General features: G+C 50.8%; 2 protein-coding genes across 15 annotated transcripts in view; both read left to right on the top strand.

Moving 5' to 3' along the window:
* Positions 1 to 1803, top strand: part of ablim3 (actin binding LIM protein family, member 3) — a 46353-nt gene extending 44550 nt beyond the window's left edge. For 10 of the 11 annotated variants that reach the window (XM_081699327.1, XM_081699326.1, XM_081699328.1 and 7 more), the window contains 2 exons: positions 22 to 102; positions 250 to 1803. In XM_081699327.1, coding sequence (XP_081555453.1) covers positions 22 to 102; positions 250 to 363 — 195 coding nt within the window. In that variant the 3' untranslated portion in view covers positions 364 to 1803. The remainder of the gene's footprint in view (positions 1 to 21; positions 103 to 249) is intronic. The other variant, XR_014117681.1, reaches the window with a different exon arrangement.
* Positions 1804 to 1878: 75 nt separating this feature from the next.
* Positions 1879 to 22442, top strand: afap1l1a (actin filament associated protein 1-like 1a). 4 transcript variants are annotated; one of them, XM_081699314.1, is made up of 19 exons: positions 1879 to 2021; positions 13841 to 13966; positions 14098 to 14181; positions 14270 to 14355; positions 14917 to 15028; positions 15607 to 15705; positions 15995 to 16203; positions 16489 to 16668; positions 16875 to 16958; positions 17606 to 17675; positions 18094 to 18246; positions 18351 to 18562; positions 18648 to 18793; positions 18897 to 18954; positions 19517 to 19595; positions 20011 to 20178; positions 20784 to 20959; positions 21058 to 21183; positions 21534 to 22442. In XM_081699314.1, the coding sequence occupies exons 1-19, from the start codon at positions 2000 to 2002 to the stop codon at positions 21558 to 21560; spliced, it is 2217 nt and encodes a 738-aa protein (XP_081555440.1). In that variant the 5' UTR covers positions 1879 to 1999; the 3' UTR covers positions 21561 to 22442. The 4 variants fall into 4 exon arrangements, with proteins under 4 accessions (XP_081555440.1, XP_081555441.1, XP_081555439.1 ...); XM_081699313.1 differs by lacking the exon at positions 1879 to 2021 and adding an exon at positions 9770 to 9930 and having other exon boundaries at positions 19520 to 19595; XM_035532191.2 differs by lacking the exon at positions 1879 to 2021 and adding an exon at positions 9770 to 9930.
* The last annotated feature ends 257 nt before the right edge of the window (positions 22443 to 22699 follow it).

Raw genomic sequence — 22699 nt, 5'->3', positions numbered from 1 at the left:
TTAATGGGGTGCTCCCTGCAGGTTTACCCATATGAGGCTCTGATTGTGACCACCAGGGGGCGAAACAGGTTGCCAAAGGACGTGGATAGGGCGAGACTGGAGGTGAGTCACGTTATTGTTTCTTATCATGCAGTCCATGCGCAGCTCAGTCATGTATCATGAAGTGAGTATGTTTTATGGTGGCAGCATACTGTCGAGCCACGACGCTCCCAGCTTCTCCTGACGTCTGATGTCACTTGTGTTTCCCAGAGGCATCTCTCTCCCGAGGAGTTCTACCAAGTGTTTGGGATGACCATGGCTGAGTTCGACCGACTGGCACTGTGGAAGAGGAATGAGATGAAGAAGAAGGCCAGACTGTTCTAGCGTCTCTGCCCTGCGCCACACCTCACACCCAACCATACTCACACCCTGCCTGAAGAACACAAGCACTCTGCCTCTGTATGTGGGTCAGGAATGTCCTTAGTATTAAATCGTCCAGTAAGAACAGGGGAAGAAGAAAGACACACAAAAAAGAAGGAGGACAGACAAATGAGTGGAAATGGGGAAGAATGGGCAAGACCAGATGTCATACTTGTTTCAGTACTTAAGTGTTGCTTTAACACATTTGTTTTAATTTCCCTTAACATAAAGACGTGAGAGTTTGCCTTCTGTTTCTGTTGAGTTTGTGCACCAGCAGCGTGGCTGGATTATCTAGAGTAATCTAAATTAACACTAGGTTAACCACGTAATCATAGTTTTGTTGTTATTCAGCATAAGTCAGCAGGATAATGCTTTTTCTGGACGAAATGCAAAACTGACTGCACATGGCTAACTTAAACAGCCCACAGCTGAACTAAACCTGATGGCACACAGCTAACCTAAAGTAAAAGAATTAGACTAATAGAAACATTCAGGCCTTTGCATGTCTATGGAAACCAAAGTTTGACTGTTGTTTGTGATGTAAAATGTTTAAAAAAAAAATTAAAGGGCACTACCAGTGCTACTGTTGGAAAGCCCCGGAGTCATAAACTCTGAGTACTGAAAGTAAATTTTATTTTAACTAGAGGATTACTAGACCCAGTCTAAAGAATGTGGTGCGCCATCCATAGAGTTTGTGATGGTAGAGGTAGGTATTAGTGGCTAGCGTACCTTCCTTACTTGGAACACTAAAGTAGAATATCGACATACATTTCACACACTATGAACAGAGAATTAAAACATGAACAATGAACAAGGAGGCTGGGCTGCAATGTTTGCAAATGTATTTCCTATCTTATGTCTTGCATTGTTTCTGTTTACTCGCATTGAGTTTGCTTGTTTGTTTGTTTGATCAGCGGCCTCTGTTTTGGCCCACCACTCTGGGTTGTTGTATTAAGTCGGTACTGCTACGTTATTTCACCTGATTCATTTAAGCATTGTTGTACAAGGGTTTTTAGGATTGTTTGGACAATCAGAAGGGTTATGTTGTGTAAGTTCATTTTACTAGTGTAGCTTACCATCCATCACTGCAACAAATAAAACTGACCACAATTGCACTTAATTAGGACCTAATATTGAAGTCCATAATGCCAAGGGATAATTAAGTGTGTCGTGTAGATGACATTAGTTTTGGACAGACAAACAGGTGGAAATGTCGTTTCGTTTGTTTTGCGTGTACCGTTTACTGCCCGTTATAAAACGAGAGGGGAACGTGAGAACATATTTTTGATTATCTTTTTTAAAACTGTACAACTACCTATCTAGCTAATTTGATTTATCTGTCAGTGGGGTTTCAGCAAACTGTGTACATCTTGTATTTAAATAAAACCTTGTTTCTTGTCTAAACGTGTTGTGTATGCGTGTTGAAGTCGCACTCCCGGCCCTTAAACCGGCCTCGTTACGCACTAGGACCCAGGGTGCTAGGGCAGGACTGGTCTGGTCCAACGAAGGTGCGCGCGCTCCGGAGCGCGCTCGCTGTCACACACCCCGGGACAGGCACGGTGCAGCGTTCACTTCAGGGACTTTGGTGTGATGATGCCCCATGGAGGCAAACGGTAGAACATGTGAGTACCCATCTGTCCCGTTTCACCAGTCCGAGTGGCGTTTGATGCAGCTTTGTTTTATTTATTTATTTGTTTGTTTGTTTTTGTTTGTTTATTTATAGATTATCAACAGGTTTGTAACTTTTCATGGAAAATACAAATAGCTTAAATCTAGAGAAAGAAGTCAAAAGACTGGTCAAATCAAACAGGCTTTTCTCCACGTTAAACTGCGTGTGGATGTGACGTGCGCTTCTGTGCTTGGGGACTCATCCCGGTCTCTCCTGCATTAGTAATATCTAGTCCGCGTTCGTGGGCTGCCATGTAGGTGAAACGTTTTGCTACGTTTAAACCGGATCTGCACCGCCGCGTCTCTTCACCTGCAGTGTGAGCAGCTCCCTGCGTGCTCAGCTGCCTCTGTGACACGCGATTCTGTTCTGCAAAAACACCGATTTCCTCTCCAAGCCGTTCTCACGCGCCTGGCCTCGGTGGAGAGCGCGAGCTGGGCTTAGTTGTCAAGCTGCCCTTTCGGGTTCCGCACTTGGCGTTTTAGTTTAGACGCAAAGCCTGTCTGCAGGAGCGGGCCGTACCAAGACCCCCACGCGGAAGGATTCAGGTTTGGGGTCTTTGAAGTCCCCCTGCGTCCTGGAAGGCACCTTTATTCCGCGCGCTGCTCTGCGCGGAATGGCGTCGCTACACTTCTGCACGTGCGGGAGCTGAGCGCCTCTTTAAGTGTTTTTCCTTCACAAAGGCGATCAGAAGCTTCTGGTCATGGTGCTAAATTAAGTCAGCTCGCCCTGGCAGAGTGCTGGAACAAACGTTCGGCGTGCGTCAACTTTCGGATCTCCTGTAAAGATAAGAAAGTGAGAGCAAACAGTAAAATATGTATTTATTTTTATTTTATTCTGCTTAAATGGTCAAAGAAAGATTTATTGTTGAATATCAGCCAGGTTTTATTTAATGTTGTCACTATAAACCTTTTATGGATCTGACGTGTACGTGGACGAAACGGATAACTCTTACCACGTTTGAGCAGAGTTATTCACACGCTGGTCTGCTTTATGTCTCCCGTCATTAGAATCTTTACCCACCAATCAGTGTTCCTGAGCAGCACCACCTCATCCAGCAATTCCTTAGCCATCTGGGGGGGGGGGGGGGGGGGCCTATAAAACACACAGACACACAGAGAGAGAGAGAGAGAGAGAGAGAGAGAGAGAGAGAGAGAGATATGCCTTGTTAGACACACGGCGCTAGATACCAGACACATGAAAGTAATTACAGTGCAGATCTCAAATACAGTAAACGTCTCTGAGGTGTTTCCCAGCAGTAGAACACTCTGCGCAGTCACGACAGAGCTGTAGGTTCCTGCGTCCTGTCACAGGTGCTTTCTCACTCTGCCTGGCGACGCCAGTTACACAGTACACGCTAAAAAAAACAAAAAACCTATACTGTTTCAGCCTCTGAAAAATATGGAGTTTAGCCAAGTAGAGCCATTCTCTCCCTCGGAGGGCGAGTCTATAAACACAACCAGAGAAAAAACAAAAGAGAACCGGAGAGTGCGAGCGAGTTGTCCTGGCCTCTATTTTTAGCAGCAAAAATGTTGTTTTTTTTTGTTTGGTTGTTTTTTTTTTTTTTTCTGTTGCTGGAATGTATGGGCTGTTTCCTCCTGTTGTTTTGAAATCATCCATCAGGTTGTGGTAGTTGTAGTTATTTCGGGTCTCTGGTGGGCTTCAATTCCGTTAATAGTGCATCAGTGAGCGTCGGTGTGTGCATCACTGTGAATCAATAAACCCAGAGCTGCGTGTGAGCAAACACAGCGGAGTGTGAGATGCTCTTGCATTCTGATCCGTCTTGCATTATTGTACCAGGTAGGCGTGAAGGGGAATATAGCTCCCCATGGTGCCATTTCATGTGTGGGATTGTCTGTTTTTTGGGGGGTTTTTTGGAAAGCTGTGCTGAATCATATGTATTGTTTCCCTGCTCTTTCGCTGTCAGGCTACAAGCAGATGGAAGAACTTAGAGTGTCAAGAACAAAGATCTCCTGTCTTGTAAATCTCATAAGGACGCGTGTGTCAGACATGTATGTAGTAGACAGCAGCTCTGCTCTCCAGTCCTGCACCTTGCACACAGACACCGCTGAGTCCCTGAAAGCCAAGCGTGAAGCAGGCTAGCTCAGTCAGGAGCAGCAGTGCGTTCTGTCTCCTGGAGCGTCTGCGTGTCTGAACCGGTCCTGACCGCTCCTCAGAGCTGTCCGGGAGCACAAAGCAGGCCATTCCCTCGGGATTACGAGGAGGCCACACTAGGATTAATATGTGATTATGGGTTAACAAGCCATGGCACATCGGTGCGGAAGTCTGTCAGACCTCGACGGTGGAAGTTCTGGCTGTGTGCGTTTCTGGGCTTGCTGAGTGACGGCCTCGGCTTCCAACAGTAGTGTTTGCACTGACCGTGTTTGTGCGCCAGATCGCCGGTCTTCTCACATCATGGGTTCAGCAGATAAACACACAGTTTGAGGACAACACCCGTATCCCGTTGATTGGCCTGGACACTGCTTAAGCACCCAATGTTTAAGACCGTTACTCTAACCTCCAGTCGAGTGCTACTGGCACGTCCACACATCCGTTTCCATGGCTAGGTTTTTGTTGTGTCCGGGGGTTGCCAAGGAGATATGCTTGATCTTGCATACGAGCTCCTGCCCAAGGGGTGCTGTTATCAGAGACACCAGCCGGGCCCTGGCGTGGGTGTGAGTGCACTGGGCCAGGGACCCCACGCCGGCTGGATGATGCCACAGGTGCAGAGAGGGCTGGTGTGACGGGTCTGATTTAGTAACGCCCGCCCTGAGCAGTCCTCTCATTAAGACCCAGTAAATCTGACATCTTGGGGCGTATCCGAAGGTGGAACCGCGGAAACTCGCTGTGGCCGTTGGTTCCTTACGAACCTGCCCGGCTCATGGAAGTGATTAATGGATCTTCCACGTTTGGCTTGGTGGAGCGCCGCCATGGTGCTGCTGGAACTTTGTGCCTGGACATTTTCTCGACATCTCCGCTCAATGTGCGCTTCCTCTCCGAGCTGATCTGTGAGGACAGGGTCATGCCTGCTTCCCAGTGAGGGGAAATCCCCTGCCGTCCGAGTTTAATCTGCACGCGCGCACACACGCACGCACGCACAGTTCCATGGACATCCTTTTCCATGAATATTCCCCGACAAAGCCTCCAGTCTTTTTTGCAACCGCAGTGTCGGAGGGGTCAGGACAGCCTTAACAGTTTGGTGGAACACTAGTCCTTCACAATGGAGGGAGCAGTGGTCAACATGGAACATAGCTGATGAGTGAAATCATAGGGGGTTCTGGGTAATGGGCAGCATTAATTAGACAGCCACGACTGAAGGCGTTCTTTGTCCGGGAGTGTGCCTGACTCACCCTAATCGTGTGGTGAAGGCGGTATGAGGGGAGTGGGGTGTGGGGTGCCGGTGGGTCAGGGGTCAACGTCATCCGCAGCCAGTCGCCTCTCGTTTCCGCGCTCGTCTGTCCCTGCCGTCGGCACTGACCTCCGCCCTCGCCGAACTGCCCTGGAGACGAGGGTGAGTTCCCCCACCTGCCGGGCACACCTTCCACAGAGCTCCACTTCCCCTCTGACTCCTTGGAGCCCTGTAACAGCCCTCAGTCTACTGGGTTACATGTACAAAACACACACCAGACACTGCTGGACGCGCTGGGATAGCTTGTAGCTGGACAAGCGGCAACCCGGTACACGTCAGCGAGACGGAGCAGACAACCTGCTGGATTCATCCCGAACATTCTGCTGCGATCTTGTAATCTTCTCCGCGGGGTTGGGCGCGGGCCCTGATGGTTACTCGTGCTCGTGCGCGTGTGGGTGTTTGTGTGCAAACGTCTCCGCTCACTCAAGTCTAATATAATTTTGCGATGAGCAATCGGGTTGCGTCCCCCGGCTGTTCGATCCCTTCCACGTTAGCCAGAGCTGCGTCAGGGTTTCTCGCATCACACGAACAAGGCGCTCGGCCAAGTTTAACAAGCACTGGAGCCCCAGGCCTCGACGGGGAGCGAAGTGCTCGAGAGATCAAAGCTTCCTGCGCCCCGCTGAGCCGAGGCCGGCCTCCAAAGTCGGTTAAGGCTCAAACAGGTAAGTGGGAGTGATGGGCCCCGTAACTCTGCCCCCATGTGCGTAGTCGGGACGTATACAGTGACCTCGAGGACAGCGAGGCAACTCAGCCCCTCAGTGGCTATGCTGGGGTTAATGGCCCCACCCACCCTGCAGTGCGCCGTCGCGATGGGTAAGGGGGTGGTGCTCTCTGTGGTGGACCATCTGTAGCGGGCAGCATGCCTCGAGTTAATGTGGAGCCATTCCGACTTTGTTTAGCCTTGCTGATGTGGAACAGTGCAGTCGTGCAGCATAAGAGAGTGGAATTGGTTCTACCTTACGATTAGTAGACATTTGGAAGACCTTTAGATATGCATCTTTGACATTCAGATGTGCACTGAGCACTAAGGCTTTAAATTAATACATTTGGGAATAAGGAACCATAAAATAGTGGATATTAAGTAGCACCTTTAAAAAAAATAAATAAATAAATAAAATTTAAAAAGTAAATAAATACAGGCATGCTTTTTGGCATTAAGTGTGTGCATGTGTGTAACGCTTTATTTTATGATGACCTGAAGCATGTTGTCATCCATCATAAAACAGCAGGAGTATCTGTAATTTCCTTTTTCCACACATTGTGCACCTCCTTTAACATAGTATGTCTCAAATTGCATCCAGAGAACTAAGCATTTCCACATGCTTACCTGCTACCTTTCCCCCATGTGTGTGTGTGTGTGTGTGTGTGTGTGCGTGCGCACGCCCGCGCACATATTTTGGGGGGGGGGGTGGTGCATGGATGTACTTACGTACTTGATATAGTCATTACTCTTTAGCGCAGTGGGACTGTACATGTTTTTTTTTTTTTGTTGTTTTTTTTTAAAAAGGCAAATATAGGTCAGGTCTCACTGTCTCCACTGCTGATACTAAACGAGTCGACATGTAATTGTACTTGTGCAGGAGCAGATTAACAGCACATTAACCTGACTGAGTGTCGGGAGCAGGAAACGGAAGCCAGAGAGTGAAGGTCAAAGATCACCGACTCACTCACGTCTGCGGTAACGAGGATGCGCTAACCCACGGTGATGCACCACAGTTATCTGCATGAGTGGATGTTTGACCTAAGAGAGTGTGTGTTGTTTTCAGATGTAGGCTGAAGGTATCGTGGTATTGGCAATAGTGCAGTACTCACACAGAATGACAGACTCTCTTCTCCGCAGTCAGAGTGTCAAAAAAAAAAAGCTTTTATTTTGTCAGAGCTCTCATTGTGGGAATTTCAGCGTCACGTCAGCCACGTTGAACCTGGCTCTCTCTCTGCTGCGGATTTTTTTCAATGCCATATCAAAATGTGCCTGGAATTCCTGGCCGATCGTGGTGGTTATGAGCTCGCCTGTGGTTCGGGGAGGATTAGTGTTGGAGTGTGGAGGAAGGCACCCGTTCTGCCCCGTCAGAGAACAGCGCCATCGCGTTGTCTGTCTGCCACCTGAGTGAATCACTGTGTCGTTCCCGATGACTGCGTGCGATCACGTAGCGTGATAACCTCACTCCGTATCTCTGCGTAGCGTCTCCTCTGGGTTACTTATGTCCGGCGCAGTGCAGGCATTCATCAACAACTCGTAGGGCAACGCGAACACTGCAAACCCACAGGATGTCCACATTTGATGAGAGACGCAGGGTTCGTGTTTTAGACCGCTCTGTCTCACTATTGACTTTGGAGCACTTAGGCAAGATGTCATCCCTCAAATCCGCCGATGAATAAAGGGAACCTGTGGGGGGATCGCACGGAGAAACCCGAGCCTGACCAATGCCGCCCTCCTCCGGTCGGATCCGTGGCGTTTATCAGGGATGGTGCACAGCTGCTGGGCTGCTGGGCCGCAGCGCCGGGCCCAGTCACTCCGGGCGCGGTTCGTCCACACGGTCCCAGCAGGCTTGGCTTGTTCTCGCCGGGACGCTCGTGGTGCCGTGGGCGCACGCATCCTGACGGGTACCTCCTGAAGAGATCATGTGTCGGAGAGATCTGTGGCTAAACCATTGCAGCCCTGTTCACTGTGTGTCAGCTCGAGCAGGCTGCAGAGTTCAGTAACCCTTCGTATGCTGACATCGGAAGAGTGAGCTGTGGTCTTCTTTACAGCAGGCCGGAACTTTAAATCATCGTTAAAGTCTTTGCCGGCATTTCCAAGACTCAGTTAGTGAATTTAGCAGCGGCCTCCCTTATCATGTTCAAAAAAAGAATAAGCGTCAAATTATATTTGAAACTTGTCCTAGTAAATATGTTACAAGTTTGGTACCTGTGGTCATTCCAGTAAATAGTCTGCAGTTAGACTCCTGTTGTTCAGTGTTGTGCGAGGTGAGGTCTCAGCTACCATCTCTGCATGTCTAGCGTATGGCTCATCTTGCCGTGTGTCACCTTTCCCAGTATCCGGACAGATCTTAACACGCCTTCAGGAAAAGACACAGAAGTGCTTTCATGCTTTCAGAGGCAGCAAGATGGACCTGCTGATAAAGAAAGTTTATCCAAGCACACCGGCAAGGGCACGCACGAGAGAGCGAGTGTGTCTGCGCACGAGTGTGGTCACATGCACGCACACACGCAAGTGTGTTGACGTGTCCAGACCTGCATGGCAGGCTCAGGCGTTTGTGTCTTTGGGCTGGAGCAGCATGGACACGCCGCGGAGCGTCGCCTCTGCACGCGGCACACGCGGGGAACAGAAGCGAAGGCTCCCACCACCGCTTGCCGGAGCCCAGGAGAAGGACTGCCTTGGGTGTCACTTATCTTCATCACTAGAGCTCGTCACTGTGGCGCCGACTGTACGCGGAGCAGAGCAGCACAACGTAAATGAGACATCTGAGCAGTTCTTATCACACAAGGCTTTCAAATAAAGCTCGAAGCTGCCTCCCACGTGCTGTGGTGGACAGAAGTGCCGGTGCCAAGGGCAGTCGGAGAGGAAGCGCTAGTGGAAGTATACTCCAGGCCTGCCTGGGCTGATGGACAAGTCAGGCATTGGGGGGTGTGGGGAGTGTGTACACAGGGGCTGTCCCGGTGGGGCTAGGTGGGGCTTAGGACTGAAGACTGGGATTGGGTGGTTCTCCTAGTCTCTCACACACACACGCACGCACTGTTAACACCCTCCCCCAGTTCTACCTTGGAGCAGAAAGGGAGGGTAAATTCCCCTGTTGCAAAGCTATCCTCAGTTACCTCAGAGAGAGAGAGAGAGAGAGAGAGAGAGAGAGAGAGAGAGAGAGAGAGAGAGAGAGAGAGAGAGGAGAGAGGGAGAATGAGCAGGGGAGGGAGAGAGGGAGGGAGAGAGGGAGAATGAGCAGGGGAGGGAGGGAGGGAGGGAGAGAGAGAGAGGGAGAGAGGGAGAATGAGCAGGGGAGGGAGGGAGGGAGGGAGAGAGAGAGGGAGAGAGGGAGAATGAGCAGGGGAGGGAGGGAGGGAGAGAGGGAGAGAGGGAGAATGAGCAGGGGAGGGAGGGAGGGAGGGAGAGAGAGAATGAGCAGGGGAGGGAGGGAGGGAGGGAGAGAGAGACGAGAGAGAATGAGCAGGGGAGGGAGGGAGGGAGAGAGAGACGAGAGAGAATGAGCAGGGGAGGGAGGGAGGGGGAGAGAGAGAGAGATTGACCAACTTGGAGAGAGAGCAGGAGGGGGGGAGGGATTGAGAATTAAAGGTGATAGAAAGACAGTTAAACTAAGTCACTGGTTGTCTGACTCAGCCCCGGTTCACAGCCCCTCTGTCTCTGACACAGTTACGGGGCCTTTGTGGGAGCTTGTATCACTTTCTTCAGTCTGGTGGGAGATGGTGGTGGGACCGATTGCCTCTTCTGCAGCTGTTGCTGGTAGGTGGATTGTTCCTCATTCTCATTTCGTTATTCACCTCCATGGCACTGGTGTAGTACAAGACAGAGCAGCACGTGTGTTTAAACACATTTGATGGCTTCGTTGAAGACCTGTTTTAACTCCTTTCTCATAAAGCGCGAGCCACACCTGCTTCAGCGAGCGCTAGTCCTTCACGGCTGGGTGTAAGGGGAGGGTTTTGGTATCTTGGTTCTCACGGCTGAGCGAATTGCCCTCTCATGTTTCCCGTCCTGCTTTTGGCAGCGTGGAGGTGTTTGAGTGGAGCTGGAGGTGAGGAGAGGAAAGTGGCTGGGCTGGACTGAGCTAGACTGGGCTGGACTGGGCTGTTACTGGGCTAGACTGAGCTGTTACTGGGCTGGACTGAGCTGTTACTGGGCTGGACTGAGCTGTTACTGGGCTGTTACTGGGCTGGACTGAGCTGTTACTGAGCTAGACTGGGCTGGACTGAGCTAGACTGGGCTGGACTGAGCTGTTACTGGGCTGGACTGAGCTGTTACTGGGCTGGACTGAGCTGTTACTGGGCTGTTACTGGGCTGGACTGAGCTGTTACTGGGCTAGACTGGGCTGTTACTGGGCTGGACTGGGCTGTTACTGGGCTGGACTGAGCTGTTACTGGGCTAGACTGGGCTAGACTGAGCTGTTACTGGGCTGGACTGGGCTAGACTGAGCTGTTACTGGGCTGGACTGGGCTAGACTGAGCTGTTACTGGGCTGTTACTGGGCTGTTACTGGGCTGTTACTGGGCTGTTACTGGGTTGGACTGGGCTGGATTGGGCTGGACTGGGCTGGACTGGGCTGGGCTCGCCGGTGAGCCCTGTCGAGTCCTGAAGAAGCGATTCAGCTGAGCAGAAACTTCCTCTTTTTCTCCTCCCAGAAACACAGCTGCAGACACCAGTCTCTGATTCCTCAGTCCTGCTTAAACATCCAGCACGCTGCATTTCTGCTGGCACAGTTCATGTAAAGTGAGGTAGAAAGTCTGTGAGAGGGAGTGAGGGGGAGAGAGAGAGAGAGAGAGAGAGGGAGGGAGAGAGGGAGGGAGGGAGGGAGGGAGACACTTTGGACAGGCTCAAGCCGAAAGAGAACAACAAACACCCCTGTCGTCAGCAGGTTGGCTGGATGCGCCTGGGAGCGCTGGTGTCGGGTTTCGGTTCGCAGCGCCGTGTTCTGGAGCACGTGGGCAGGTTCTGGGAGTGTTCCTCCAGACCCATGTTGTGCTTGGCTCCACAAGTGACCCTCCACAGGTGCAGCTGCAGATAAAGAAGTGCTCGCCGCCTTTGATCGCTTCTAGTGGGATCGCGCCGCTGTGGGAATCGTACGTGCTTCACCACACCGGTGTTTCTCTAAGCTGCTTGGAGCTCTCCCCGAGGAGGCCTTTTCATTAAGGAGCTCTAACGCACTGTGTATCCTGGCTTTGCTGATCCTAGACCTTACTCAACAATTGTGCCACTTAAAAAAAAACAAAAAAAAACAGATTAACTAAAAAGCCCTGACATCTGGAGAATGTTGCGTTTCCAATCTCTCTGCCTGTATTTGATACACTTGGAAGTTCAAATGGGCGCTTGTGTGATTATAGTGTTGCATTGTAAGTCGTTACCTATCCTCAGAAGCCAGAAGACGCTCTCTGGTCTCTGTTACAGACAGATGTCTAGGATGGATTCCCAATTACAGGATATCTCTGGCTATATTATAGCGTTCACACTAGGTTTCACGCTAAAGTATCCGTGGCTAATGCATCCCGCCATGCCTTCTCTCCTATACCAGCATGAACGTAGCTCTCCTGAAGCTGCGTGTAGGACGATTGAGATTTCCAGCTTGCGGTTTTCCAGAGGGCATTCCCAGAGAGCATTCCCAGAGAAGCTGCCAACACTTTACCCACTCCCAGATACTGTTGCATATGTATCTTCTTCTCAGCCATCATCAGGGTAGGTTGGTAAGGGGTGCGTGCGTGTGTGCACGCGCACGCGCGCGTGCGCGTGTGTGTGTGTGTGTGTGTGTGTGTGTGTGTGTGTGTGTGTGTGTGAGATGGCAGGGGCTTGTGTCAACAAGCCTGAATAGAGAAGTTTAAACATTCAGACTTGTGCAAGAGGTACACACTCAGGTGGGAGTCTGCCCTGGAGACAGCAGAAGGGCATGACATGAGGAAATGATGTATGTTTGTCGTGAGTCAGCACCAAACAAAGGGGGTTCTGCTTTGTGGCATTTGCACTGAAAAATCAAGCGGATCTAGATCTCATTCCAGATCCACTGACCTACATGTTTTGATAAATAATTTCCAAGCATATGGGTGTGTGCAAGCAACTGTGTGTGTGTGTGTGTGTGTGTGTGTGTGTGTGTGTGTGTGTGTGCTACCACAACCCTTTCACCTCTCCCTTGGAGAAGTCGATGTTGACTCAAGGGGTTGTGTCCTGTATGGATGCCTGCATGGCTGCGTTACACTCACGACTCTCTGGGTGTTGGGGGGTGTTGGGCTCGGCTGGGCTGACTCTGAAGTGTGTCCTTGAGAGCTCTCATCCTCTGTGCTCTTTTACCATCAGGTACAAATCATTGCTATTAAGGTGGTCTCTTGGTGTGTCTGACCAGTGTTTTCAAAGCGGGGATTGTTTTGGATTGAAAACGTGGAACGATTCAGAATTTGCACTTTAGAATCTGACTCTTGTCACTCTCACCCCCCCCCCATCTCTGAGCGAGTACCTTTTCCACGGAGCTGGCATATGAAATCGATTTGCGTCTTGACCCATTGCCTGTTTATCGCTGTGAGCCCCCCAGGTGGCCCCTGAGGTGGACGTGTTGGCCGGGGTCTTGCTCGCGTCTGAGCCAAGCTGTCCAGCTGCGTGATGGACGCAGATGATCGGCCTTTCCTTCAACGCTGCTCCACCATTCCATTCCCTTCTCTCCCAGAGAGCGAGTGAGAGAGCGAGCGAGAGAGCTGAGATTGTGCTGTTGGGGATGAGCTCACGTCCACTGAGTCGCAAGGTGTTTGCCGAGCGCGTTTATTTTCCCCCGAGAAAGCCGGGGGTGCGCTCACCCCTCAAGGATGTTGATGAAAATCTGATTTATTATTCCACTTTGTTCAGAGTCCCTCACGAACCGGGTTGGTGGGTTTGTCTGAGCTTGAGGTGCATACATGGGTTTTTTGTCCTGTCAGTTCGCTTACCATGCAAGTTCATGCACAGGTCCTGCGTTAGTACTTGTGGATATCTTGCTACGGCTTAGACGTGATGACCGTGCAGCTTGTGGGAAACAGCACCTGTACCCTTCTCTCCTGGTAGCCATGGTAACTGAGCTACTCGGCCCAAGGACTGAGGGGTCCTGAGAGCCAGATCTGAGGAGTACTTGGAGGACTGACGTTGAGGACGGTGTGGGGGGGGAATACCACGGTGCAAAGGTCCGAGATTGAGAGGCGTCTAGGTGTTGGTCTGCTGGGTTTGAAAGCTGGGATCTCCGTTCCAAACTGCAGGCTGTGTGCCACAGGTTAGAGGGCATGTCTTAGTTCCCAAGTTGGAGCGTTTCAGCTATCCCAGCAAGCCAGATCCAGTCCATGCAGAGAACTGGATGAGAACTCTGGCCCACCTCTCAGGGAGGTACTGGAGTCCAAACCCGTTCCAGTTTGTAAGCCTGCTGACCTGCTGTCATCTTCCCAGCCTAGAACTCGGACTCTTCCCTGGCAAGACCGAAGCCGCTCTTCAGAATATAATGTTACAGAGAACCCTTCACCTTAAAATAGTCGTTAAATCCAGACTATTCATATTCTTCATGTTCACAGGTGTGTTTATTTGTCTTGTCATGCTATGATCGCCGGGCACTTGTGGACAATCTGATTGAGCTGCTGTTGTGACGGATGTGGACGCGTTGTATTGTCCAATGACCTTTGACCTTGAACTTTAACCCTCAGCGATGGAGCTCTTGGTGACTGAGCTGACCGTTCTGCTCAAGCTGCTGGATCACGAGACCTTGAGCTCTGCCACCGAAGAGAAGAAGAGTGCCGTGAAGAACCTGCTTGCACAGTTCCAGCCCACAGGTGGGTCACATAACCATGAGTAGTAATAATAATAATAATAATAATAATAATAATAAAAGCGAGAACTGCGTTACCAGTTTTTGCTCACTGGCACATGTTTAGTTTGTCTGTGTTTCTCCCTTCCTCTGCAGTTCCTGGAACCGACTACATGTACATGAACACCTCTGTCTACAGAAACGGCACCAGCTTTGTGGAGTCCCTCTTTGAGAAGTTTGGTGAGACCGGTGTTGACGTGTTTCTCTCAACACGCCCCACTGCCACGCACAAGGTCGCGTGTTTCAAGCTTTTCCACGTCTCTTCCAGACTGCGACCTTGGTGACTTGAAAGTGGAAGCAGAGGAGCAGAATAAAGAGCTGAACCAAACGGACCGAGCAACTCCCTCCAAACCCGTAAGGAACGGCCTACTCAGAAATATTTGGTTTCTTCCATTTTGAAGCCTAGTCCCTGAGGCGCTGATTGTGTTTGAGGGGGAACACAAGGCCTCATGTGCTGGGTCAGGGTGAGGCAGGGCTGGAAAATTAATATCTAACCACTGGAGATCCTCTCCAGCTGCACGGCAGACCCGGGGCCAGCGCACTATTCTCAAATCCGTCACCGTACCGTGACACTTTCCAATCAGCCATCTGACCGATTCCCTAAAGATCCATGAGCGCTTAATGAAGGCAAACACTCTCCCAAGTTTTCCCGCGTACACCCAGTGTGCGTGTGTTTCCCTGTAGGGGTGCGTGTCTATTATTGATTGCTTGTCTTTATTAAAACAATGCTCATGGCCGGAGGATGCCGACATTTCGTTGCACTCTTTAGGCGAGCGTGCGGGTTCTCACTCTGATGTGCTCCAGGGGTCATATATCGTTGCTATAGTGCTGGTTTGCCAAGTGGTGAGCATTTGTGTGGGCGAGCAGATTTGGGGCCACTCAGGTGATCTGACGCCTCTCTGTTTGTTTGCCCAGAGACGAGCGCACACGCCTCCCCCTCTGCCCAACACGCCTCCGCCGGAGGACTACTACGAAGAGGCTTTACCCCTCAGCCCTGGCACTCTGCCAGAGTACATCACCAGTCGAGGTGGGTTATACCCCCCCCCCCCCCCCCGAGAAGTAGCGGGCGTTTCCGTTGCCCGCAATCCATATGTTCTGTATCTACAGAATGACGTCTAATGCAAGATCAGAGTAGCCGTCCTGTAAGTATTCGTGAGCCAATACGTACTCACAACTTGCTTTGTTAAAGATGTTTATAAGAAACACGTTGTACATGTATAGCCCATCTGTTATCATGTACAGTTGGCGTTAGCTAAACTTTAGCTCCGTGCCAACGGCCAGCTGACCGCTGTTAGTGGGATTTTGGGGGGGGGGGGTAGTGGACCTCTGTCAGCCTGGCAGTGAAACTCCCAGTGCGTGACACATTCATACCAGAACAACAGTCAGCAATGGTCCTGTGGTCATAAACCGATAAGGGATGAGCGGAGGTGCGTTGGGTGACAAACTATGCAAGGCAGCGGTTTTATTGTGTGTGTGTGTGTGTGTGTGTGTGTGTGTGTGTGTGTGTGTGAGAACCTTGTGAGTTTTTGTCTTTTTTTTAACAGAGGAATGTGACTGCTGTTTGGAATGTGACCTCTACCCTCTGACCTTTTTTAACCTTTCTAGGTAGCTCCAGCCCCCCTAACTCCATTGAGGATGGATACTATGAAGACACAGAGCAGAACTACCCCACTACCTGCACGAACAGTCACCGCAAAAACTCCTGTTAGTGTACAACTAGACCATCTTAGTGGTGAAGGTACTGGACTGGTAACCAGAAGGTTGCCGGTTCAAGTCCCACCATGGCGAGGATGCCACTTTTGGGCCCCTGAGCAAGACCCTTAACCTTCAATTGCTCAAATTGTACTCAGTCATGATTTTAAGTCGCTATGGATAAAAGTGTCAGATAAATGCCGTAAATGTAGAAATGTGTTTAAGGGCCTCCTTTCGGTGGTTTATTGAGTGCTGAAGTGTTCAGTACTGTATGACTTGATGGTATCCCTCTGATGCTCAGATAACGATTCGGACGCTCTGAGCAGCTCCTACGAGTCTTACGACGAGGAAGAGGAGGAGAAGAGGCAGCGTCTAACCCACCAGTGGCCATCGGAGGAGAACTCCATGGCCCCAGTGAGGGACTGCCGCATCTGCGCCTTCCTGCTGAGGAAGAAGCGTTTTGGCCAGTGGGCCAAACAGCTCACTGTGATCCGGGAGAACCGGCTGCAGGTGAGTCACGATCAGCTTTGCTCGGGTGTGTCGCGTCTCCTTGGCAGACAGTTAAATATGTAAAAATCAAATGAAGCTGTGTCTGAAGTAGTCGGGAATAGCAGAGACTGAAATGCGTTAGGAGCTACTTGGGACTACACAAGTGTGCACATGATGACCAAAGCTGAGCGTTCCTAGGTGGCCCTAGAGCAGTGGCCATGTGGTACTTTTTGGTGTGTCCAGCTGTGTATGAACCTGTGGGGAATTATGGGTATGAGCCTGTGGGGTTGCTTGCTCCCATTTCAGTGCTACAAAAGCTCCAAGGACCAGTCCCCCTACATGGATCTGCCACTCAGCCTGTGCAACGTCATCTACGTTCCCAAGGACGGGCGTAAGAAGAAGCACGAGCTTCGCTTCTCCCTGCCAGGCGGGGAGGCCCTCGTGCTGGCTGTACAGAGCAAGGAGCAGGCGGAGAAATGGCTGCGGGTAAAACACGTTCTTCTCCCCACGCTTTAGCCGGGGCTTCTCAGGTCAGGCACACACACACACGCACGGCGTTGTAGATGGTTTCTGAGCATAAGCCAGAGACAATATTGCACAAGAGAAGGGTTCCTCCAGAGGCACCCTGTAAGGTCGCTGACTGTGCACGTGCTGGGGGCAGCTGATGTGGGAGTTCTTCTTTGTGTTTCTAGGTGGTGCGTGAAATCAGCAGTCTGGGGAATGGCCTGAACAGTTCAACATCTCCCATGACGCCCAGAAGGACCGAGTTGGACAAGGTACAGTGGGTTGGTCACATTTCCTGCGTCTCCTGAACATTTCATCCACGTTCCTGGATAACGTCACACGACATACACTGGGAGGCCCTTATGACTTAGTAATGTTTTTACAATCCATTAGTTATCCAAAGTGATCTCACAGAAACCACCATGCTAATAAACAAATGAATCCCTTTCTGCAGAATCTACTCACGATGCTGATAGCAAATGTGTAGCATCTACTGACCTCAGGAGCACGGGAGAGTTTCTCTCTGCCTCTCGTGGTTTAATTATGTCTCTGTGTGCAAACAGGCCGACGGAGTGGCAGGGAGGCTAACTGCTCTGAGCTCACTCACCATCTGCTCTGATTAAGGGCTTTCACACTAAAAGCAGAAAATTGTTGTTGGGCAGCTGTAAATAACGTGTGAAGAGTAGGAAAGAACAGTTGTTCCAGAGAGAATGATGTCTGTTATGGTGTGTGTGGTGTGGCTGCCTCCGCACTAACCCCACTGCCTCCGCGCTAACCAAGCTGCCTTGGCACCAGAGCGCCGAGACTTGCGTTTTCTTCCCCTTTCTAACTCATTCAACCCGAGTCCACACAACATGAACTACCCTTTGGATTTAAGGATATGTAATATATTTGTCTGTAATGGCTTTCCATCCCTCAGAGACTGTCTGCTGAGAAACCCGCGTCAGACTCGGACACCGTGCCCAGCGGCGAGTGTTGCCGAGACGTGGGTGAGATGCTTTCTCTTCTCACCTTTTCCACTGCTCGTTACCGTCTTGTGTAGCTTCTCTAAGGAATGATGGATTCATGCTCACATAATGCTGTTAAAAGGCTTCTATACCACATAATGACAGGCCTTGCACAGTCCAAACACTGGAAACGGTTGAGAAGGGTATGTGTGTGTTTGTGTGTGTGTGTGTGTGTGTGTGTGTGTGTTTGTGTGTGTCCTCACTGAATGCCCAGTGAAACAGCAGGACTAAATTCCTGTGCAGTGACATGAGCACTTTCTAGTGATCTAGTGACCTTCAGTGTCGAGAGTGAGAGACCCAATGGCTCACAGTAATAATTTCAGCCTGTGTACTCAACTACAGTGGCTATGTATGCTCAAGCTGTGTGTGTGTGTGTGTGTGTGTGTGTGTGTGTGTGTAGGTAAAGTTAAGCGCGGTGCTCTGTCAGAGCTGACTGGCACCATGAGCAGAGCAGCAGGGCGTAAGATTACCCGAATAATCAGTTTCTCCAGAAGAAAGCCCCCTCTCCCAGGAGACCCCCGATGGACATCACCTGAGGAGAACCCTGGCTGTGGTGAGGGAGCTTGTTCCCGTCTCCCCGTCTTCAGTCCAGAGCTCATACCCTCTTAAGCTTCCACACTGCTTGAACTTCAAGGTGTGTGTGTGTGTGTGTGGCAGGTTATCTGAGCATTCTGGTGAACCAGTGCTGGAAGGAGCGCTGGTGTCGAGTGAGCTGTGGCTCCCTCCACCTGCACCAGGAGCAGGGTGATCCGCGGAGGTGCCACGCCCCCATAGCCCTGCAGGGCTGCGATGTCCTGCCAGGCTTCGGCTCCAAGCACCCCTTTGCTCTAAGGATACTGCGAGGGAGCAGCGAGGTTGCCGTCTTGGAGGTGCAGAGGCTTCCCACGTGCACAGTCGGGCAATTCTGTTATTTCAGCTGCTCATTAAGCGTTGCGGGTGGGGGGTGTTTGTCAGGCCCGCGGTTCTGAGGAGATGGGCCGGTGGCTGGGGGTTCTGTTGGCAGAGACCGGGTGTTCTGCTGACCCAGAGTCCCTGCACTACGACTACGTGGACGTAGAGACCATCGCCAACATCCGTACGGCTGCCCGACACTCTTTCCTGTGAGTGTGCAACAGAAAGGCGCGGGACGTGGCGAGACACAGCCTCAAATGCAGCTCGCCTCTGTCTCTCTCTCTCGACGTTTAATTTCTCTTTCCTGTTCAGATGGGCGACCTCCACAGAGTCCAGGACATACGACGAGGTCCCTTGTGAGGAAACACGGGTAAGTAGGTGTTGTCCCCCATCCATTCAAGTGAACACACACACACACACCGTGCTCAGACTCCCGTTCCGAGACCCCAGGTCAGCCCCCCAGTCAGAAAGGTTCATCTCCTACTTGGGTCTGATGTTGCTCCTAATTCTCCAAAACAGAGGTTCCCCTTTGAAGTGTGCGTGTCGAGCGATGAAGAATTAAGCTGTCTACCCTCTCTGCAGCGGTCCAAGATCATCACAGCCCTGCTCACCGGCCCAGATCAAACACACGATGCCGCATTTCCGGTTCGCATGCGGAAGTGTGGACCAGTAGAACATCTCTGTGCTCTCGGGGTGCCAGTGCATGCACTCGGCTGGGTCTCCAGAGAGAGAGCAGTGTGTGATGGCTCTCTCCCCAGAGGGGGCAAACCTCCGCCCCCCCCGAGCGGCTTCTTGACCCCCCCCTGCTGACCCCTCCAGCTCCATCAGACACTGCTCGTTACCCGACGCGTCGCTACATGCCCGCGACACAGTCGACGTGGTCGTCTGTTCCTCGGGAAGACGTGTTTCTCTTTCTGTGTCTCCCTGCACAGCAGGAAGGTGAGAAGCTAGGGGAACAGCAGGATAAGAGCAGGAACAAGCCCCCGATCACCCTCAAACGCCACGGCCCAAGTGAGTCACGCCTGCTGCCTGCATGCTGTTCAGAAACACACACACACACATAAAAACTTCTTTCTGACGTGTTGCCATTTTCTCCACCAAATCATACTCTATATCCGTTATCTTCTGTGGGTCAAGAGTTCTTTATAGTGAAATGCAGTAATACAGGGAGAAAAGTTCTGAGGACCTGGAGAAGCGTAACAGGAATCTCTCCCGCGTTTAAAGCAGTCGGGGAGAGTTCCCGCAATGCCACTTCAAAGGCCTCCCCCGTCCGGCCAGGCAACCCGACCTTTATAAGCCTTTTAAATTTGATCTACAGCTCCCTTTACGCCGCCCCTCCCCTCCGGGCCTGGCAGAGGTGCCGAGAGCGCCGACACCTTCCCGAAGCCTCGTTGCGTCTGACCCTTGATCCCTTCTGCCCTCCTAGGCGCGAACCAGTATGGGAGGTACGGGAAGACGCGAGCCGAGGAGGATGCCAGGCGGTACCTGAGGGAGAAGGAGGAGCTGGAACAGGAGCGGGACAGCATCAGGAACGCCCTGGTCTCGCTGCGCAAGGACAAACGAGAGGCAAAGGCCAAGCTGAAGGGGGCAACAGGTCAGACAGGCTACAGCGGCCTCACCGCTACGCGACTCAGGAACTCCGCAGTAGCGGAGATTTGTACAAGGTCGTTTTTGTTGACGCACACGTTCTGTTTTTTGTCATAATGTCTGTTTTTAAAAGCATCATGTTGCTTCCCGTGGTCTACACTCATCGGATCTTTTCAATAACTTCTGAATATTTCTTCTGCTGCCTGAATCTTCATCTCTGCTGGCTAGCTTTGGCGCCCTCTAGAGAACACTTGTGAAACAGCCATTGCAGTCCAGAGAACACGTGTTGGACAGCTGATGCTGACCGTGAATCTCTGAGGGTCTCTTTCTCTTGACAGCAGTCAGGCCTAAAAAGTTCTACAATATTTCATTAAGTACTCAAGACTGAAAAGAGCCCACAGAGGCAATAAAACGTTTACTGCTGTGGTGCAGTCGCTTCTGCAAGCCTTATGACAGCCTGGGGTTAGTGGCGTTAATGCTGATGGCATGGGGTTAACGATGTTAATGCTGATGGTGTGGGGTTAGCGACGTTAATGCTGACGCCGTGGGGTTAGTGAAGGTTCATGGACACAACGTGGGGTTAGTGAAGGTTCATGGCATTTGTCTGTTCAGACAAACAGCAGCGGGCTCTGGAGGAGCACGTGGCCCATCTGGAGGAGAGTTGCCATCTGAAGGAGGGCCAGCGCGTCGACCTGGAGCTGAGGCTCACACAGGTTAAGGAGAACCTGAAGAAGTCCCTGGCTGGGGGGGTCCTGGGAGCACCTGCACAGACCACGCCCTTGAGCAAGGTAAAGCGTGGCTCTCCGAGGAAGGCCCAACCCTTGCACCGCTCTGAGGAGTGATTGTGTGAAACTGATGATGGCACGTTGCGTCATTTCTTTTGCAGAAGACTCGGCAGCCTGAGGCACAGTACATTGAATCCTTCCTGCCTGTAAACTGTGCTTCCGAAATGCGCAAGCGACCCTCCTCTATCTACACATCCGCAAAGGGAAACGTCATGCAGAAAGCCAAGGTAAAACTGTGCACAGACCCAGACTAAAGCAATCACTCACAGCATTACTGATCATGTGGAACAAGCAATCAAATAATGCAAGAGGCACAATGTTCTGCATGTCAGCATTAAATATAAACTGCCAGTGAGGTTTTAATGGGTCCCATCAGTTACTTTGGACTCATCCTATCAGAAAACAGTTTACAGTATAATTTTCTGCTGAAAATAAATTGGCAGTGTGCTAGAATCTGTTCATTGGCCAAGACATCTGCTTCTCCACCAGTTCCTCCCACAGTGTTTGTGCCTGGCCAGCAGAGGGTCCTTCTGGCTCTGCCGGGAGACTTACATGCTGGCTGCCCCTTCTGTTACAGGAATGGGAGTCTAAGAGGGGAACCTAAGAGCAAGTGGTGGTTGGCAAGACATCTTGGACCGTGTCCCTGTGTTAAAGTGAACAAGAGGACATCCCTAAGGAGGAAAATGCGGCTTCGTTATAGTGTGTGTCGTACTGCTCATCTTGGTCTGCATTATAGCAGAGAAATCAGCTATACATGTGAGGAGATAGAGAGTCTCTGAAATAAAACAAAGTCCTTTTCTTCTAGCCAATCAAACCAAATAGACTAGATGACAACAGAACTTTCCCGTCATGTCATCTTGTTAGGAAATGTGTGGTACATGCACCTAACCAAACTTGCTTCGCCTAATATCGGAGTCAAATCCATTTGTGCTTTAGGGTGGAATTTCCTCTAACGCACAGTGACGTTGTGCCCTCTGCTGTGGGTCCTATAAGACCAGTTCAGAAGAAAAAAAGTGCAGCAGGAGTTAGTGAGCGCCTTGTGCAAGTGTAGTGTGATTCCTGGATTAGCAGGACAAGGGAGGTTTTCAGAAAGCAGGGAGAAGAAAGTTGTGTATGCAGAGGTAAGCAGGAACATGAGCCAGTTGGTTTTGTACTCAACCACTTTGAAATGGTGACCCTCTGCAGGGATTGTTACTGCTGTTTTGTAAATGTTCTAATACCTGACACCTTTTACTACCTTAAAACACTGTCCACCAATCTAACCTTTAACAAAAGTGGTGCTATTAATATTTGTACCTTCTGACAATTTCATGCTCTCCTCCTGAGCTGTAACAGTATTCCTTTAAATTATCCCATGATGAGTCCTTATTGTTTTGCACCTATTCACCCCCTGCCCCATCTGTATCACAAAGACTGGCATTTTAATGTGAGCAACACTTGCACTTTATTGTCTTTTGACAAAGATGAATTAAACATTTGTAATAAATGTATGGTTTAAAGGGCAGCTTCATTACTGAGTGTACGGACAGTTCTATAAGAAGTGATCATTTCTCCACCAAGCACCACTCAAGAGCCTGTGCCCCGAGCCTGCACCTGTGCCACAGGCTTAGGCAGTTCAGGACACAGGTACTAGCTACACAGCCTTCAACCAGCTGGGTTTTCATTGCTAGGGCAGATAGCAGTTTTTCTTAAAAGTGAGGTTAGTGCACAAGCCATCCTCAGTGCCCAGCTGAGGGTGCTTAG

Source organism: Electrophorus electricus, chromosome 16 (assembly GCF_041902795.1).
Source record: "Electrophorus electricus isolate QZ-2024a chromosome 16, ASM4190279v1, whole genome shotgun sequence".
Taxonomy (NCBI): domain Eukaryota; kingdom Metazoa; phylum Chordata; class Actinopteri; order Gymnotiformes; family Gymnotidae; genus Electrophorus; species Electrophorus electricus.
Note: the sequence above shows the minus strand (reverse complement) of the source record. Positions and strands in the feature narration are given on the sequence as shown.

Coding starts and splice junctions, on each gene's coding strand:
- afap1l1a (XM_035532191.2), top strand. CDS start 9,891: ATGGTGGTGGGACCGATTGCCTCTTCTGCAGCTGTTGCTG. Junction 13,967..14,097: donor TGCACAGTTCCAGCCCACAG/GTGGGTCACATA, acceptor CTTCCTCTGCAG/TTCCTGGAACCGACTACATG. Junction 18,563..18,647: donor GCGAGGTTGCCGTCTTGGAG/GTGCAGAGGCTT, acceptor GGTGTTTGTCAG/GCCCGCGGTTCTGAGGAGAT.